The sequence below is a fragment of the Trichogramma pretiosum genome, unplaced genomic scaffold (assembly GCF_000599845.2).
Source record: "Trichogramma pretiosum strain Unisexual culture from Peru unplaced genomic scaffold, Tpre_2.0 scaffold8, whole genome shotgun sequence".
NCBI classification, from domain to species: Eukaryota; Metazoa; Arthropoda; class Insecta; order Hymenoptera; family Trichogrammatidae; genus Trichogramma; species Trichogramma pretiosum.
In genome coordinates, this window is record NW_019641699.1 from 737,097 (window position 1) to 752,636 (window position 15,540).

The 15,540-nt window shown below is 38.2% G+C and overlaps 1 protein-coding gene across 1 annotated transcript; it reads right to left on the reverse strand.

Annotated features, from left to right (window-relative positions):
- Positions 1–2,769: 2,769 nt before the first annotated feature.
- Positions 2,770–5,398, reverse strand: LOC106651151 (zinc finger protein 775-like). Its single transcript, XM_014369541.2, has 3 exons — positions 5,366–5,398; positions 4,945–5,297; positions 2,770–4,885 (listed from the first exon to the last, which is right to left on the reverse strand). The coding sequence occupies exons 1-3, from the start codon at positions 5,396–5,398 to the stop codon at positions 4,165–4,167; spliced, it is 1,107 nt and encodes a 368-aa protein (XP_014225027.2). The 3' UTR covers positions 2,770–4,164.
- Between the last annotated feature and the right edge of the window lie 10,142 nt (positions 5,399–15,540).

The following is a 15,540-nucleotide window of genomic DNA, read 5'->3' on the forward strand; positions in this document are numbered from 1 at the left end:
AGTTTTGTATTTTTTCTTAAGTTTAAAATATCTAAGATTGCCTACCTGCATGTCCCTCTTCAATTGGAGACATAGACCGACTGACATACGTTAAGTTGGTAGTTTTTTCAATACAACCTCGATCGAACAATATGTATATACGTCACGGTCACGTTTTTTGTTTTAGTAATCGTCTCATCAATTCCCGACTTTGTCGCTAAAATCGAATAAATCGCTAAACTGTAAATATCTTTGCTCCGTAATCGTTTACTAAAAAATAATTATGAAAAATTAACACATTTTAACTTCCTGTATGATTTTCGCTGATGATTTTGTACTTTTGGCACATTTAATTTAAAACTGATGTAATTACCGATTAATAATCTTCATTTTGAAATTCTATGTAATAGAAAAAATTCTCATAATATTTCTCTCTTTATATGGATGTGTCATTTTAATTCTAGTTGAAACAATATTCGATTCATAATTGGATCACTAAATTAACCTTATAAAAATTTAAAATATCACATATCATAACTGACGGACGTCTTGAAATGAATCATATTTCACTTTATCACAACGTGTTTCATTTTATGACCTTTGAAATGTTTTAATTATATTGAGAAGCATAAACATTTATATGAAAAATATTTCTACAATGTATAACTTATTAAATTTTGAAAAAAAAAGCTTTTGCAGAAATTTTGTTGAACTATATTTGAATATTGCCCAATCTACTCAAAATAAAGTGATAATGGATGTATCAGCTCTTTCCAAATCTATGAACCTCGAATGAATTTTTGCATTTTAGGTTATTTTGTATAGAATTTACTAAAATTGGAATTTAAATGTTAACCTAAATCGCCAGTTCCTCATGCAAACACTTGTTTATAATTTTTTTTTTAAATTTATAAATTTTTTTAAATTTGAATATCACATCTGATGTTTCAGTAAAAATAGGAAGGCCCTCGCTTTTATATGCTCATGAATTACCTTTTTTCCTGTTACGAGCGTGGTTATATTAAAAATTTCATAAGTATCATTAAAAGTTTTTTTTTTTTAATTACTTTTTATTGAGATGTTTAATAATAATTGAAAATTCTTTGTCGTTACATTTCAGTTAAAATCTGTCCATGTCATTGAACGGAAATGGAGCAAATTTTAGTTAGTCTTTTTAAAAACTTTTGTGCTCGGTAATAACTTGATAAAATACTTACGCCATGTCCACATTATCAATTAGAACGTCTTCAATTTTAATTTTTAATTTTTGTACACGAAGATTAATTGTTGACTGTTATAATTCAAATGATAAGAATCATGAAGTAATATCATTATTTATATCTTTATACAGAAATTTGAAATCCCCATCGATACCTGTGTGTGGTACATGTATAATACATACTTCCTTACATGGTAGAAATATAGGAACATTCATTAAATATATCTTCATATATATTATATAATTAATTTTTCATCATTTATAATATATTAGAATTTTATTGTGTATAGAATTAATTAATATATATTTTTTATTATTATTTTACTGTACCTTTTGGTGTTGTATCGAATATAAAGTTATTTTTTTTAATATATTTAAAATGCCCAAATATTCCGTGACGTTCATTAAAATTAATGTCGAATATTATAATATTTTCTATTTATTTTTATATTATTTAATATTTAGATTAAATAAATTAGTTTCAATTGTTTTATTTAAAAAATTGTCTTATAAACATCGTATAGTATTTATAAACAACCTTCAATATTTGATCATCACGGAAATAATTCATTACATCCTATTTGACATCAATGAATACTTTATACTGTCGGTCATAATAAATATATTTATTAAATATGAGATTGTTATAATATGCTCGCAAAACGCTCATTCAAAAAAAGTAACTTGCGCATTTTTTTTTAATTTAGTCAATAAATATCAATTGTTAATTAAATCATTTTTTTTGCACCACCAAAAAACTTCATTTTTGGTTATGCAAACGGGGTTCTATGAGCAGTTAAAATTTTATGAAAATAAATAAGAATTTATGGAAAAAAATTATGCAATATTTAACAGTGGCTTGGTTTAATCGTTTCATAAATGGAGGGATATTATGGACGCGTATGTTAAAATTCTTTCCTGTCTAACTTTAAATATTTTAGACGTCACCCTGAAATACTGTTTGGCACACAGGCATGCTTTTTTACCAATTTCAAGTGTGCTTAGATTGTAATTTAGTTTATTAATCACGCTAAATTCACGTTTTACTCTTTAAAAATGTAGAGTATCGACTCTTGCGAACTAAAATTATGTCATATAGCACCTTCTTCTATTAACTTGCTCCAATTAAGTCTATTCTTGAATAAGTAAAACGTTATAATTATATACATTTAATCAACATTGGGCTAATAATTTTTTTGCAAATCTCTATTTTATCATGTCATTGAAATATATGAATTTTCAAGAGATTTGCAAAAAAGTTTTTTTTTCAATATATTTATTAATATTTTGTAAATTTGTTCATCATATGATGTAAACATATCGTCTGAAAATTTTTCCAATCTTTATTATATATATCAGTTATTAATTATATTTTTACAAGGACGACGTATGGACCGTGCTACGTATTGTGGGTTTTTGGAGGACCTCATTGAAAGTTTTGACTTTTTCTTTTCATACTATAGTAAGTAGATATCTATACATATACGTCGAGTTTGAATTATAACTATTCTTTTTTTTGCGCCAATAAGCGATCTCAAGTTGTTATTTGTTTTTTTACGTACCCGAATAATGGATATATTATGTATATTATAGATATTAATTTTTCTCGTTTATTTTATTAAACGATATTTTATAAAATGGCAACATAATGTTCATTTACATATATTTGAAAATTTGGTTTTAATTTATCTTTAGTTTTCTGTTATTGCTTTTTGTAAGAAAAATTGAGTCGTTTCCGCTGTCAATCAATGCGTTGGTAACGTGCTAATTTTTAATTCATACTTAAGAATTAAAAAATAATAACGATAAAGTGTGTTGATAAAAAAGTTGTCGTTAATAAATGTAAAAGATGGTTGTTAAGGACCAGCATAGATAAAATTTCTGCGTGTAAGGAGCGCAGGTCGCCGCTTTGACGTAAGCCTCGAGCAAAAGGCCGCCAAGGTTTAACGCGCGGGATTACAGCAAAGAGCTCCCGAGAGCTTCGTACGCGTCAGAGTTGAAAGCTCAAAAGCTCGCAAGTTTCTCTGACTTGAGCAAGTTGAGCTGCGCATTTCCTCTAGGCTTCTGCGGAAGTAAAGACGTTAAACTCGATATATATATCGTACGTGCGCGGCCGTCCTCTTGTGATTTTGCAAGCTCGCGTCCGAGGCTTTTCCCTCCTAACGTCTCTCGCTGTTATTATAATGCAGACTCAACGACGACATTTGTCATGTGTGTGCGTTCGTGAGGTGGCAAATAAGTTAGTCGTAGCATATTCCAAGTACCGTATTCCAACACTTTTTTTAACACACAATCGCAGAATTATTTTCATCCTCAGAGTTTCAATTTTAGACCACGAGGACACATTTGCTGCCTTTTTTCCCGTCAACTCGAATTTGTTTTATTTTGGCTTTGTTGCTTCAAGGGCCAGTTTCAAATCTTAACGAATTCAAAAGTTTTTTATACAATTGGCTATAATGACGAAGACGTTATTCGTCGAATAATGAGATAAAGAAGATGACTCGGTACGCTGGTCAAAGCGTGTATTAAAAGAAAAGCCTGTACGCATTTTCATTGGCCGGAAGCATTTATAATCGCTGTCGCGAGCGTGTAAGCGTGCGCGAAATTCGTTGTGAAATGTTCGTTAAGCAGTCAAAAGACTACCTATTTAAAATGGAAATTCTGTTTCAAGAAATATTTAAAATTAGCGTTTGCGCGTAGCTACTGTATCTTTGGTTCGATTGATTCATATCACATGCTTTGTATTTATACAGAGCTAATTTCTCTGTAGAAGGGGTTTGAGCGCCGAAAGGGACGTGGATAGTCACATATAAGTCGCATATTAGTCGCATATTAGTCGCATATTAGTCGCGAGTCGCAGCCGAGGCTTCGGTATTGGTTAAGTCGATCCATGGCAAAGGAGATGGACGGGCCTGGACGAGCTATCCCCGCAAAGCCGGGGAACCGAGCCCGCTGGCGAGTCGACCTCAGCGCTGGTGTATGTGAGTGGTCAGGTGCTTGGAGAGATAATCGGCCCGGGCGAAGCACTTGCCGCACATCTCGCAGTGGTAAGGTCGCTCGCCGGTGTGTATGCGCAGGTGCCTCGTGAGGTCGCTCTTGCCCCCGAAGGCCCGGCCGCAGAACAGACAGACGAAGGGCCGCTCGCCCGTGTGCTTGCGCACGTGCAGCTTGAGATTCTCCTTGGAGCGGACGCACTTGCCGCAGAAGGGACAGGCGAAGCGACGCTCCCGGCGCTCGGCCTCGCTGATGGCGCCGGGCCCGGGGCCGGCACCGGCGCTGCCGCTACCGCTGTTGGTCGTGGCCGCGCCGCTGTTGGTCGTGCTCGCGGCCGCCGCCAAGCTGCCGAGGGCGCTGCGCATGCTCAGGTTCAGGCTGGTCGCGCCGTCCTCGTTGGCCAGCCGCACCTCCTCGTCCATGGCCGCGTCCTCGGCGTCGCTGCCGGCCGTCGGCGTGGCTGGCCGCCGGGCCTCCTGCTGCCTCTCGGGACTGTCCCGAGGTCTAGCGGCGCGCTCCTCGAGGTCCAGCGCCAGGGGACTGGTGTCGCCCCCCTCCAGCTGCGACGACGGCTCTCCGGTGCTCGAGACCTGGTCGCTGCGCTCGCTCGGGCCTTGCGACTCGCTCGACAGGGGCCGCTGCAGACGCTCCAGCGCGTGGTTCAAGCGGTGCTTCTTGAAGGATTTCAGGTACCTGAAAACGTTTGCGTTAGGATCGATCGGACATTTCGGCCGATGCTTTAAATTGCTCACCTGAACTGCATGCCGCAGACGTCGCAGGTGAAGAGCTTGTCGGCCGGTAGGCGCGCCCGATGGTTCTGCTCGCGGTGCTTGACGTAGGCCGAGCGGTAGCGGTAGCGCTGGCCGCACTGCTCGCACGTGAACGGCTTGTCGTCGTGCTGCTGTCCGGCGTGCTGCAGGACGGCGTGGCGCTCGAGCAGCCAGCTCGAGGGGAAGCTGGCCAGGCAGACTCCGCAGCGACGCGCCAGGCCCTCGAGGCCCGCGGCGAAGCCAGCCGACGACAGGAGCGACACGCTGTCGGCGGCCCCGCGCCCGCTCAAACCGCCCCAACCTGCAACGGGCTCGAGACCCAGGGCTAAAGATACCTGTGGCAGTAAGTACAAGTAACGTTAATTTCACCCTCGCAGCGCTTCTGATTGCTTTTTCGACGCGCTTTCGCGTCCGATTCATTACCTGTCATCGGCATCTCTCATTTATATATTCTATTGCCTGATATTTCTTAGCATAAATGTAAAAACGAGCCAAGTTTTTTTATCTCAACTTCGTGCCCATCAAAAACAATTAAAGCAAATAACGATGATTTTTCAAGTACAATACATGCAAGGCATTAATAAAAAGCTATACAACAGTCGGTTTGATATGTGAAAATAATTAGATATGAAATATATGAAGCTGATGATAATATAAATTCAATGTAACCTTGGATAAAAAGAAAGGAATGATATTGGGTAGCAGTATATATTTAAAAAAAAAACATACCATTAACACAAACAGTTTGCAGTTTTTTATTTCACAAATTGTTCATTTACAACTATGATATGCATTTGTTCATCTACGAACAGAAATAAATTTGCCTCTGACATTTTCTTTGACATTTCTTATCAGTATGATGACAAATGAGATAATTAGAGTCTCTGTCTGTATAATATTGTGTATATTTATATGTAAGCGTCGCATCACGTACGCAAGTAGTGGCTCTTTCATTAAGGCGTCATTGCTCGCCCCGACGATTCGAACTAACGAATTTCGACGAAAAACAATAAAAAATCATATGTATATTCAACAGGTTAATAAGTCATCAACTAAAATCTCATATTACGAAAGGCGATATTTCGGATTCAACCATTTTTTATGATACTTTATGAAACTTTTTAAAAATGGCTAGTGTAAATTATCGTTAAACGTTTTCTTTTTTAATTTTTAATGTTCAAATCTTTTCAATATATTCATAATTATTAACATACAGTTTTCCACCAAACATAATTTCAACTAAAATTCTTAGTTTCTTAGGCGAATATTCAAAAATTGTTAAAAAAATGTTGTAACCATCGATACGCGTTTCGACTAACAATTTTCAAAAGTTCCATAACGTGATCGAAAATTCCTCTTTCGTCTTTCATGCAAGTATGACAATAATTTTGTTCATTTTTTCTAGATTTCTGATTTAATAATAAAATTTTACGTATATCTTCTATTATTACTTGAAAAATGAAAAAACAAAAAAAAAAACTGTTTATAGAAGGATGGTGCCATACCTGGTGGTTCTATACTTGAAAGATGTATGTGAATACGTTATGCATCGTACATCGTTACATGGTAGAACATAAGGGAAATGCGTTTGACTCTTCTTGAAAATGGTAAACAACACTTATATATAATTATATATTTAAAAATTTACAAAATTTACTTTCAATGATATAAAGATTTCTTAAAGATGCATGTTAAATGAGTCAAACTTTGAATCTAATCATTTTTTGAATTTGGTCGATCGTCATTTGTTAAAATTTTACTGCAATGGTGTATCATTTACGTTTTAACTAGTCTCCTTCATTGAAAAATTCATAATCTTCTGATTGGTTCGACATATTAACCAAATTTAAAAGTCAATGCAAATTAAAAATTATATGCGTTTTGATCGTGGAGTTTCGAACACAATTATTTTCATTAAGTTCGCTTACTATGGGTAAACTTTAATGTTTGCTAAAACAAAATTGCTATAGCTTTATGTGATCTTTATATTTTTATATTTATTTCTTCGCGCTTGTATGATATCCCTCTCAAGTCTTTGGGATCTGAAAATTTACAATCAAAAAATCATCCGTCTATATGTTTACCTTTATAGTATACTGTATATGTATAAGATTTACGAGCCGCGACAATTTCTACCTTTTTTGCTATTCTGAATTGCGTATATGCATCTAATAAATTTCCCTTTTGTTAAATTGTTCATTCCATGCTTCGTGCTTTTGGGTACACCGCATAAATGTAATCTATGTAATATAGCCGCAGATGAATCAAGCACACCTGTACACTCACACAGTTACAAATTTATGTTTATATAGATATAAAATTACACAATCGACTGAAACTTTTTTAATCTCATCAAATAAATGCATTTGCTTTTCGCTTGCAGGCTCTGACACAAACGCGCGCATAAACACACACACACACACACACACACACACACACACACACACACACACTCATACACTCACGCACGGACGCATACAGATTTTTTTGACACCTACGATACGTCAAATACGCACTGGCGCGCGCACATACACACGAATGGTCCTATTGTGTAAAATGTATTTATGCTGGAAAATCGCATGAAATAACAAAATCATCGTCGATACAAATTGTTCAGCGATGTCCATATATTATTTAAAGATTACTATTACTATAATTTTATTATTGCTTTCATTGCTCCATGACTCATTATACAAAAACACGTTGCACGTTCTGTACACGCATTATCCAAAATAGAACGGATTATGAAAAATACGTTATTCGTGTATAAGTTGCTCACACGATTCCTCTTTTTAGAAGAGTATCGATTTTTTCTCTAGTCCATTTCCATTTGCTCTCTCTCTCTCGCTCTCTCTCTTTCTCTCTATCTGTCCTTTTTATTAATACATATCCCTAAATCAAATCGTGTAAATGAATTCATTTTAGCGAAATGCAATAGCAACGAAGTATCATCCTCACTTTTCCTACTTTCATAAATTGTTTGCTATTCTATCGGTACACCAAAGTTATACAATAATGAACCAAAAGCTTTCTAATATCGTACGAGTCAACTGTACTTATTTATGTTAACTGTATTTATTTAGTATCGAGTTGCAAAAAAATGTGAATGGAAAATATTGATTTTCTCTGTCAGTACACATCTGATCGCGATGACAAGATGCAACTTGCAATTCTAACCCAATAAAAAAAAAACTTATTGGCACGACGATAAAAAATGAATTAAACAATAAATAAGTACAAGAATATATTAGCAGAGAAAGGGCGGGGTGAGTCAGTCGGGTTTGAGCCGAGAAAAACCCTGAAAATTGTTTTATTATTTATAAATAGTTTCGGTACATCTTTATCCAAAATAACTCTATATTATTATTAGTTTAACATGTCTTTGTTGAAAAATTTTTATTGCATGAAAAATATGTTATGTACTATAGATACAAGATTATTAGAAGCTCAGCGCTACTTTTCGCTCTTCACGCTTCGACGGGTTATTGCACTCGGTATTAAAATAATTTACGGGAAATTTTCAAGATTCTTCGCGCTCGTCTCGACTCGGCTAATTTATAGGACGTTTGCGATATATTTGCCTTTGAGGCTGCTCGAGCTGTACCGATGATTTCGAGAAAGGCTGAACCGTGCTTACTAAAGTAAGCGAAGAAGTTTGCTAAAAGTGAATCGTGTTTGACATAATAAGATTACGCGATTATTATGTCGTTCATTCTCGTGTGCACGCAGTTGCTTTGTGAAAAAATAATTTTGCATATAAACACTATTAAACAACAATGAGGATAGCCATGCATTTGTTACAGCTTCAGTTACGTATCATCGTCATTTTCACACTCTTTCGCACCATCACATTTTCTCTTGTTTTGCTCTTTTTTCAAGTTTTACACTTGAGTACTTGTTCATATTATATTTATTTTTACAATAGAAAACATATTGCATTTTACATAAATTTGCGGGCATTCGCATTCTTTTCGTCGTTATACTGTATACGCTTATTTGTTATAAAAGCGCTATTACTAATGACGGTCCTCGGTTTTCTTCAATTTTTCAATTTGATAATTTTACATTAGCATTCTACACTGTACACATTACACTTTTATAATAACTCGTCGTGGTTTCGAGTATGTATTCATATAAATGTTGCATCATATTATATGTGTGAGTATGAAGGAATACATTGAGAAAGGGACCTCATCGTGTCTGTCGTGATTGCGCGCAAATGTGCGTGTAAATAATGTATGTATATGTGCAAAATGTTTTTGCTTGTTCTCTCAGAACAGAGCCCAGCAGAGCACGTGCGACGCTCCGGCGCTGATGCTTTTCTTCTTTGTCTCTCGCTCGTACTTGCGCGTACGTTTGTGCATTATATTTTTCCTTCTTTTTACCTTTTATCACCGCCTCTTTTTTTCATCGCACTTGCGCGCGTCTACGCCATTTTTTGTATTTTCTTTTTCTATTCATTTCTCTCCTTGTTTTTTTTCTTCTGATTTTACCTTTGGCTTTATCTTGTCATGCCGTGCTGTATAATAAATAACTCGTTTGCTTTTATATATAATATCATCAAGGCTCGATTCGCTTATTTTTTTTTATTGCATTTCTCTCTCTCTCTCTTGTAAAGTTTCTTCGGTCGACGCGTAAACACGAAAAAATCATTGATGCGCATTTAATTTGTATATATATTTTTTTCTACTTAGAATTGTGCGCATTAACTGCCTCGCAGAAGCTCTTCATGATTCTTGTGTCTTATGTACCTACACAGCTGGTAATGTATATGGATCAATGTAATAATGGGTAGCGGCCTGTCTGTGATCGCTTTTGGATGTAACATGCTTCTTACTCCAATTCCTATTTATTGTGTTACAATTTTTAACGTTTTACTTTCCAAGCACTGGAATTTTTACCTCAATAAGCTCGGACATTAGCAAGTGTGCAGTGCAATATTTGTAAGAGGATCTTTAATGAGGTTCCCTTGCGAATTTCTCAAGAAGTACGTACATCAATATCGATAGATTTTTACCTCCCGAATCCAAGGGTATAACTCTATTACATGCCCAAGCCAGGTAAAATCTCGAGAAAAACGTGATCAAAGTTTCGAAAATTAACATGGGCTACATAGGAACGCATGAAAATTCGAGCTACATTTACAATTTATGAAAAGAAATCAAAGTTCGCAGGGAAATGATTATATACAGATTGTAGAGAAAGTTCTCATCTTTCCATAACCGTGTCTCAAAATAGAGGTAACCAGCCGTTTTTAAAATATCTTTTTGACAAAAGATGCAAAAACAAGACTTTTTGGGCTCGTTTTAGGGCTAGCAGACGACAAGCCAGCTAACTTAACCCATGTTACTGCGCGAACACTCAATTGACTAGCGTGTTACCCGAGGGAACCTCCTTAAACGTCGATGGCTCGTATATTTTCATTTGCACCTACCACAATCGACGTGACCGAGTCAAACGCCAAAATGTCTTTACGATCGAGTTTTTTTCCTAAGTCTCATGGAATCTATTCGAGTCTATGAATAATAATTGTCACGTTCGTTGATGAGATCCAGCGCTCGTGTTATAATATTGAGGACTAGTGTCAAAACGTCAGCTTCTTGGAGCACTGTCACGTTTCAGAGAGAAAATTCTTCACCTTCGTCAGTCTTCAAAGTCGAAAGTCCATAAAAATCGATAAAGAATCCCGTCACATGCAGGCATTGGAGGAAAAGTAACTTTGGAGAAAAAAAAAAGAAAAAAATTATGAAGAAGAGGAAGCAGCAGCAACAGCAGCGAGAAGAGAAAGAAGAAGAAGAAGAAGTAAAGTGGAGTAAGAAGAAGCGGCAAGAAGTTAGCTATGCAGAGTTGCAGGTCGAGTTTCGACTTCAAACGGCATCTCTGGTTGAGCTGGAGGGAACTAGGGGAGCGCGAGTCAAGTCGCTGATGAAATTTATACATCGAGGAGGGCACGCGATGTGCGTGCAAGGGGGCAAAAGCTGACCGGGTCACACGCGCGGACCTAGTCTTGGCTGCAGAAACGAGATGTCGAGCACGTTGCAAATATTGAAAATACAGTCTCTCGCTAGGCAGGTTTAGACGACAAAGCGCGCGCCAGGTAGGCGTAATAACAGCTCCCCGCGCAGCTAACACAAGTGCGAGATGAAAGTACCGATACAGTCGTGCCGGCTCGTTCAACAGTTAAAATGTTCTCAGCTGTTTTTCGAAACTCATATTGAATACTTTTCTGTGAGCGATTCAATCGTATTTTTCATTTTCTCTGTAGAGCACTAGAATGTCGCTTGGAAAAACACATCTTAAAGGGTCTTAGGAAAGGACTCTGAAAATGTTCATTTTTACACCGAGTTGGGGGGGGGGGGGGTCTCGTTAAAGGAGGATTTTTTCTTCCAGCTCAAGTCGCTGAGAAATTTATTTTCCGAGCGTACGCTATTTATGGTCGGAGCTTGTGGGCTATATAGGTCGGTCTGGCCTAGCTCGAAAATGCGACGGTTTTACTGCAAAATTGGCACTTTTTCCCGAGGCACGATTATTTTTTTCTTTCGCCAGCCACGTAGCAGAGAGAATATGCCAAGCACGGACTGCGTGTTGCGTATAGGTGTGTAGGCGTTTCTGTAGTAGCAGCAACAGCGGCAGTCCTAGTATAGAGTAAAAGAGTAAGATGTGTTAAGTAAGAATATGTATGTGTACAGACACACATATAGCCAGATACGCGTCAGAGTATGTGCGTGTGTGCGTGTGTGAGTTTTAGCAGGTAGGCGTGTCTTGGGGCGGTGCCAGGTGAGTCGTAGCTGACCTCGGCGGCATTCTCTCTTTAGCTCTCTCTCTCTCTCTCTTTCTCTCTCTTGGCTGAAAGAAGGAGGAGAAGGTAGATGTCGAGGAGGTGGAGGAAGCGGAGGAGGAGGAGGAGGAGGAAGTAGGGGACACAAGGGATACACGAGCGACGTCGCCTTCGTCGTAGTAAGAGCAAGTTTGTGAGTACCGCGTGTGTTACACAGATTGCATATCGAAACGAGCGTAGACTCGCAGATGACCAAATCTCGCGAATCAACGTAATAGGGACTAGCAGTTGTACCTCTCACACTTCGTTCTGGTTCCTTTTACGAGGATTCATAAATATTTATTGAATTGTGTCGTATTGCAATTATTAGACACTCGGAAGTAAATATGCAAGAGCAAAGCTATAAGCGAGGGTTCGATCATGTACTGCTCGCAGTTGTAATCTAGCGATATGCTTGACAAATAATTCCAAGTGACATCGAATTTCACTGAATTAGCCGATACTTTCATGGTCTAGGTAATTTGGTGAATTTTAAAGCTTCATTATCAGGCACCGCGATCGTGCAGGCTTTTCCTGCAATAAATAGCTCATAGCGTGTTGCTCATGACCACGCGCGAAACATATGAGCCACAGAAACAAGTAGAATTCGACTTGTTGCGGCGTCATCGTCACCGTGCTTTCCTATTCCTTATTAGAATCGTTACAATCAATCATGTCGGATGCGTGACAAAGTAGAAAAAGTGAAATCTGCATTCGAGCCGAGCCCGTGCATGATATAACGTCTGCGACGTAAACTGCAGCGGCCGAAAAATCAGTTGAAAATGATGTATGTTATATATATAAATAGCTGCTGCGGGAGCTCGAGGCTGCAGAGCCTTGGAGCGCGCGAGTCGCTACGTGCGTGTGCGCGTGGGGCGGATCGCGTCACGATGAAAAATGTGCGCGCTAGCAAAATAAAAAATAAAAAAATAAAAGATCGTCTCTTTGCGGTCACGAACCTTTGCCCATCGTCCCTGTATATAAACTCGTACGCGCGTATATACCTATATTTAAAAGGTTTGCGGCGACTAGCAAAGAGAGAGCTACGAGGGAGGAAACTCGTTAAAAGCGCGCACGAAAGCTCCTTCGCCCCCGTTCGTTTTCTCTCTCTCTCTCTCTCTCTCTTCCCTTGAGCTGGAGCGTGCGCGTGTGGATATGATAGATTTTTAAGCTTTACGATCGAAGCATGTGCACGCACACATGCACACGTACATGGCATAGAGTATAGACTTGACACGCGAGCGTATATATTCGTCCTTTAACGTTAGCTTTTTTGGTGGAAGAGTTATGTGGCGTGTTTGGCTGCACTTTGTTTGCGTCTAGCTGAGCCAGTCCTCTGGTAAGATGATGCGAGGATGAATTACAATAGCTATGGGCTCTGCCAAAAGTATTTTCAATTTATGTCTAAAAAAGCATAAATAAATAACAACAAAATAAAAGTTATAAGCCTGTATATTGTTACAAAAGTACAAAAAAAATTGATCAAATCGCACGAACGATTCATTTGTCAGACATTCAGAATAAAGAATATAGAAATAAAAACGAGCTTTGATTCCTGTTCTATATTCAGTAATTGAGAGCTGCAAAGATCCTCTGCACAAGCAAGTCTGGACATTTATGTATGCATAAAGTTGTTGTTGGGCAAGGAAATAAAGTGCGCATGACTTGTTGTAGCGGATGGGTATATAGGTTTCAATAGAAAAAATGCAGCGCATAAGGAAAAAAATGATAAAGAAGAAACGAATAGGTAGAGCCAAGTCGCGAGTGGAAAAATAGAGAGAGACTGGAGAGGAAAGGGACGAAGCAAGGAGTAAAGAGAAAGAGAGAGAGAGAGAATTGGGGAAAAAATATATAAAAGTAGAAAAGCTCGTGTATATGTTTCTCCGGTAAAATAATGCCTGCGTGCTCTTTTTTGCTGTTTTACCCCTACGTACTCGTCTATCTGCACACAAGTGCTTTGCCGTGAGTCACGACGCTCGCCCAAATCACGAGTATTTTTCGCATCGGTCGATTGAATTTTATTCACCGAGAGTTAGCATATCATACAAATCATCTATCCTACGAGATGGAAATTAAGTTTGGTGCTCGATACGGGTGATTTTTTTCTCACGAAAGAAAAGACATCGAGCTTGACGTTAACTTACGTCGACTCGAGTCGACGCGTTCGAAGGAGTTGCTACTCGTTTGTTTGTTTTCCGCGATCGGGCCGTGTATCGTAGTAGCGCTGCGCTGTTCCTCTTTACTTCGTTGCTACACGCAAGTTCATCGGCATAAGTCTGGCCGCGTGCAATATCCGCGTTTCGCGCTCGCAGCTGTGCGTGCAGCTCGACGAGCAGCCTATGCACTACCCCCGTGCGCGCTTATCGTAAGGCCGCGTCACGCAATAGCCGAGCCGAGCTTATATGGCTACATGAGTACGTATTATTATATATAGCTGCAGATATGCTTCCATTCAAAAATTACCCGACTCACAGCCAAGCCAATAAAGTTTTGCCGCATCGATTCGGATGCAACGGCAGAGTCGCCGTATATCACGCGTTTCCAACCCGCACACACGATATGTATACACAGCCTATCTTTGTCAACTCTTCATATTTTACTGCTTTCTTTGCTAATGTCTCTCTCCTTTTTACCTTTCTGGCACCCTCGTGCGCGTATATTTTGCGAGATTCCCGATTTATACACTCCACGCATCTCATTTACGCGCTGCATTTGGCTGCATGAACCGAAGTAACTTTATAGTAATCATCTTTCGATCTATTCACTTTTTTAAGGAGGCTCTTTCGATTTTGTCAAAGATGAGAGAATTTGATGTAATTGATATCATCGATTCCTTAGAGCATCACAATTATGTAGAAAAAAAAAAAATTGGGGGTCGGCGAACTAACTTCCGAGAAAACTGCAGTCGAAAATGCTCATTTTAACATGCAGTCTTATGGGAGGCTATCTTTTTTTGTTAATAACTTTTTTCAATGATGAGAGACTTTGATAAAAGTTATATTTTCTGAAAGGGAATTTAATAATGTTTAAAATGAAATGATAAAAAATATAGGTTGGCGAACGTTCTGAAGAAATATAACGTGATAACCGTTGAATTCCTCGATGTGATCCGAAAGACGACGCAACGCAAAAGAGCGCGAAATTCAAATTCGAATAAAAATAAAAATTTTAAATTAAATAAAAAACGGGGCAATTCTGAGAAAGAAATCTTTTATTATTAAAATATGAATTGAACATTTTATAAAAAAAATCAACTAAATCTATTTCTCAATGGGAAATAAACTTAAAATCAGATGTCTGCTCGAGAAAGGCCTAGCCGTACGGCACATGCGCATTACGTTGCGTTCTGCACCATGCGTAAGCTACAGCGCGTTCGACTGTACAAAAACCGGTACCGAAAGAGCCTCCTTAAGTACGAATTCCCTTTTAATTTATGTGCTCCGAATATTTCATCGATACATCCCAATTTTAAGGCAGTGAACATGAGGATTGAGTGCAAGCACATTCATGACGCTCAATGGCTTTAATAGTAAATGGCGATACAAGTTTCATGCGTAACACTTTTTGACACGGCGTATTTCTGGGCTCGAGCGCAGTGAGGGTCCTAATATTTGGGCCAAAAAGTGTCCCCTACTCCACCCAAGTCCCATTTATGCTCCAAAAAATTGTGTTCTCAATTCTATTTTTGTCATTTTCAGATCGGTCCACAAGTATACAAAAAAAAAAAAAATTGTTTCTTTTATTTGAAGTCATAAGAAACG